Source organism: Myotis davidii, unplaced genomic scaffold, assembly GCF_000327345.1.
Source record: "Myotis davidii unplaced genomic scaffold, ASM32734v1 scaffold937, whole genome shotgun sequence".
In the NCBI taxonomy this organism is placed as follows: domain Eukaryota; kingdom Metazoa; phylum Chordata; class Mammalia; order Chiroptera; family Vespertilionidae; genus Myotis; species Myotis davidii.
In genome coordinates this window covers 447,828-452,109 of record NW_006288252.1, presented here as the reverse complement: position 1 = coordinate 452,109, position 4,282 = coordinate 447,828, and the positions used below count along the sequence as shown (strand labels likewise).

The 4,282-nt window shown below is 61.7% G+C and overlaps 1 protein-coding gene across 1 annotated transcript in view; it reads right to left on the bottom strand.

The window, feature by feature from the left end:
- SORCS2 (sortilin related VPS10 domain containing receptor 2) overlaps positions 1 to 4,282 on the bottom strand; it is a 145,861-nt gene that overhangs the window by 29,763 nt on the left and 111,816 nt on the right. Inside the window, exons 10-12 of the mRNA XM_015561558.1 lie at positions 3,647 to 3,765; positions 3,068 to 3,157; positions 891 to 1,112 (exon numbers count right to left, since the gene is read on the bottom strand). Coding sequence (XP_015417044.1) covers positions 891 to 1,112; positions 3,068 to 3,157; positions 3,647 to 3,765 — 431 coding nt within the window. The remainder of the gene's footprint in view (positions 1 to 890; positions 1,113 to 3,067; positions 3,158 to 3,646; positions 3,766 to 4,282) is intronic.

Here is a 4,282-nt window from a genome sequence, read left to right as displayed (position 1 = left end):
CCCCCATTGAGCACCCCACTGACACCCTCACTGAACCCCACTGAGCCCCCCACTGAGATCCCCACTGAGTCTCACTGAGTCCCCCACTGGGCCCCCCACTAAGATCCCCACTGAGCCCCACTGAGTCCCCCACTGAGCCCCACTGAGCCCCCCAGTGAGCCCCTCACTGAGACCCCCACTGGGACCCCCTCCGTCCTCGCATGGCTTCCTGTGTGTCTGTGTGTCCCCTCCGGATCCTGACAGGACACCTGCCCTCGGACCTCCTCTCAGGACCCTTCACTAATGACAGCTGCAAAGACCCTTTTTCCACATGTGGTCCTGGTCCCTGGCTCTGGGACAGGGGGTGGCCGTATCTCCTGGGTCTCTATGCGGCCACTGCCATGGCTGTGTCCCGACCATGGCCAGGGCGATGGCAGCCGGGTGCTGGGCGGCCCTGGGCTCCACATTTAAGGGAGGAGAGAGGGGAGCCGAGGTGAGGGACAAAGAGTGAGCAGGAACTGGAGACACGTCGATAGACAGACGGAGGGCCCAGGAGACGGGCAGGGGAGAGGCTGAGACAGAGTGGGGCCCATAGCCTCTGTCCCTCAGGCCAAACCGGCCTGGGCTGGGCTTTGAGCCGGACGAGGGAGCGGAAGGGCTTTACGGATGACCCCGCGGTCCCATCGTACCAGGACCTCTCACGCCAACCCCAGCCGAGCAGAGCGCCACCTCCCGCCGCGAATCCCACCCTCCTCGCCAGCCCTGCGCCCTAAGGCTGTTCCCTCATATGTCCCTGCTGCTCCCATCCCAGTGCCTACGCGGTTTCCTCTGGGCCTGCGGGCCCTCCTAGCTGATCCTTTAAGAAATATTTGCAGAACTTGGAGCTCGAGAATGAGAGAGAAAGCGGGGGGGAGAGGGGGGGTAGGAAGGGCCAGGCAGGGCCAGCGTCCCACCTCCAGGACGTCCACAATCACGCCCGCCTCCGCCTGCCGGGAGCTGCGCACGTCCTCCAGCACCAGCGAGTAGAACACGCCACGAGGGTCCGACTGGTACAGGTTGTACGTGTCCGTCTGGTACCACTCCTGCACCGCCACCAGCACCTGGCTCTCGTCCGTGCTGATGACCTGCAGGTCCTGGGGGCGCGGGGGCAGAGCACAGGGTCAGAGGCCATGGTGGGGGAGCCCACCTGAGCAGGGGGGCGGGGGGGCGGCTCCCTGGCTCCTCCCTCTCAGCTCCGTGGCTTTGGACAGGTCCCTTCACCTGTCTGGGCCTCCATTTTCCCACCTTACAAAGGGGGTGCCAGCCTGACCCTCCACACTGGGCTGCAGCGGGGAGGAGCACAGGGGTGGTGCATGAAGCTGCCTGCTCCTGCCCAGGGCAGGCTGTGTGCTCATTGGTCCCTGCAGGAGACGGGCAGCAGCCCGGGGTCCAGGTCCCAATGCCAGGGGGGCAGGAAGGGATCTGCTGTCCAACACCAGGACAGAGGGCCCAGGACACAGGACCCCGATGCTGCAGCCCCCAGGCCAGAGGAAAGCTGCTCAAAGCTGAAAAGTCCCCTCGCCTCCCGCCCCCAACACTCACCCCCAGGAACGCCAAGGTGGTTGCCCTAAGTCCATGGTCGGCAAACTGCGGCTCGCAAGCCACATGCGGCTCTTGGCCCCTTGAGTGTGGCTCTTCCTAAGCCTTAGGAGTACCCTAATTAAGTTAATAACAACGTACCTACCTATATAGTTTAAGTTTAAAAAATTTGGCTCTCAAAGGAAATTTCAATCGTTGTACTGTTGATATTTGGCTCTGTTGACTAATGAGTTTGCCGACCACTGACCTAAGTGAAACCATTACTTTTCCCATTTGACTCAGGCGGGGCCTGAGGAACTCATGTCTTGGAACTTCACAGCAATCCACCGCCCGAGGCTGGTGGGACGCAGAGCCAGTCTCCTCTCACCACCGCACTCTCTGTCCTCCAGCCGGGCTCTCTCCTGCCCCAGGGCCTTTGCACATGCTCTGCCTGCCACCTGAACAGCCCACCCCACTCCTTTGGGCTTCAGATGAAATATCCCCCTCAGGGACCCTCCATCACTCTATCTCTGCCTCTCGTTCCCTTCACAACACAAATCATGACTTGCGATTATTTTATTCAACTGCCTGCAACTTGGTTTCCTGCCTGTTTCCTCTCTGGAGACGCCACTGCAGCGGGACCCTGGGGGGGTCCTGGTCACAGCGCTGGCAGCATTAGTTCCCGGCTTGCACTTGCCCAGTGAGTGTGTGCAGGAGGCAGGGCTGCAAGCACCTGTGCCTCTAAGTGATGCGCGTGGAGTGGAGAGCTGCGGAGGGGCCCTGCGGCGGCCTCTGGAGGGAGCGGCTGCGTGAGGCTGGTTTCAGGCCCACCCAGACTTGGGAGGGAGCCCTGCTTTGGTTTCTCACTGGCTGTGTGACCCCAGGCAGGATACTGGGCCTCTCTGGACGTCAATCACCTCCCTTGTCAGATGGGAATAACACGTCGGCAGGGTGTGGTACCGAGTTCAGTCCTCAGGTTAGGCTGGGAGCGGGGCCTGGGCAGCCCTCAGTTCCCCAACTTGTGTCTGTCCAGGCACGGGGAAGGAAGTACATTCACTGAGCCCCTACTCTGTGCCAGGCACCATCCTAGGCAGTGGAAAGCAGAGGCTGATAAGACAGAAGCTGCGCCCAGACTCCAGCTGGAAGCAGAGGCCAGCACAGGAGGCCCCTGCCCCCGGTGTCAGGAAAGAGAAGGTGGCTGTGAGGGGGAGAGGGAGGCCTCGACCGGCCCGGAGGCTTGCTGGCAAGTGACGCTTCTCCTGAAACCTCGCAGGGGAGGCGTTCTGGGGAGAGACAGGCCGGCAGAGGGAAGAGCAAGGCAGAGGCCCTGAGACAGGAGGAAGCTGGGCCCTGGGGGGCTGGCGCGGAGGGCGGAGGGAGAGGAGCTGCAGGGAGCGTGGCCACAGCGCCTGTCCATCCTGACCCGGATCACCAAACATCCGTGCAAGGGCCCTGTGCCCACGGTGAGTGCAGGCTCCAGTGGTGGCCACGGGGGTGACGGGGGTGGGAGCGGGGCGAGGAATCCTCTCACCTTCGGCAACGCGTACTTCGGCAGCTTCATCAGGGCAAACTCGTTATGACGGTAAGACACGTAGTATCTGGTCTGGTTGCTGGACGTTGCCTAACAGGAGAGAGCAGCACGTTTTTGAGGGGTTAGGTTCCCTTTCCAGCCAGATCCTCATGAATCAAAAACTACACTTTGTATTCAGCATGCAAAAATATGCTCTTGTACTTTGCTTGTACCTGCTCTGCCTGAAATAGACAAACTCCTATTCATCCTTCAAAGCCCCATATCCAAACGCCCCTCCTCTGAGAAGTCTTCCTCCACCTCCTTCAGTGAGAACTAATCTCTTTCCTCTTCTATCAACACCTCGGTGCCTGCATCTGAGTATGGAACAAGGTGGAATGAGCTATCCAGGAACGGCCAGCGCCCCGCCCCAGGGATGGGCTTTGCGGGGCCGTGGAGGGGGCGCCTGCAGCCACAGCCACAGCCACAGGGAAACTATGACTCAGTAGCACTTGAACATCAAACTGCCTCCTGCCCAGTGACTGCATTTGCCCTGGTACTCCCCGTCCCGATGCCGCTCCCGGGAACCCGCAGTGCCAGCACCTTAAAGAAGATGTACTCGTCCTGCAGGAGCAGGGACCGGTGGTCTATGGGGCCTGCGAACAGCGAGCTCAGCGTCCGGCTGGAGCAGTTGCGGACGTGGGCGGTGACGAACCGGATGCCTGCGGGAGGAGAGCCGTCGGGCAGCTGAAATCTATCGAGTCGCCCAGACGCACTGAAGACTGGGCCGTCCTGGCTCCGTCTGCGTGCGGTTTTGTTGGTGGGTTGGTATTTTAAGGGGCTTGCTTTATGGCCACAGCCGCTGCTGCGTGTGGGGGGTGGGGTGGGGGAGGGGCTCTGGGCCACGAGCTCTTTACCCCTCAGGAAGCTGCCGGTGGCCCCATCTTACAGGTGAGAAGACGGAGGCTGAGGGAGAGGTTGGGTGCGAGTCTAAAGCACGGACATCTTTTGCCACCACTTATCCTAAGGCAAGGCCACGCCTGTGTCGCCTGTGGCTGCTTTCAGAGCGACAGAGCCCACTGGTGGCAGTGGCCACGTGGTCCGCCAGCTGACTCGCCAGCTGGCCCCTGACAGGAGCGTTCGCACCGGGACCGGAGCGCGGCGTGAAGCACACCTGCCCGCGGCCCATGGCCCTCCGCCCCTACCCTCCGTGCCCCTTCCCTCCTACCCTCCGTGCCC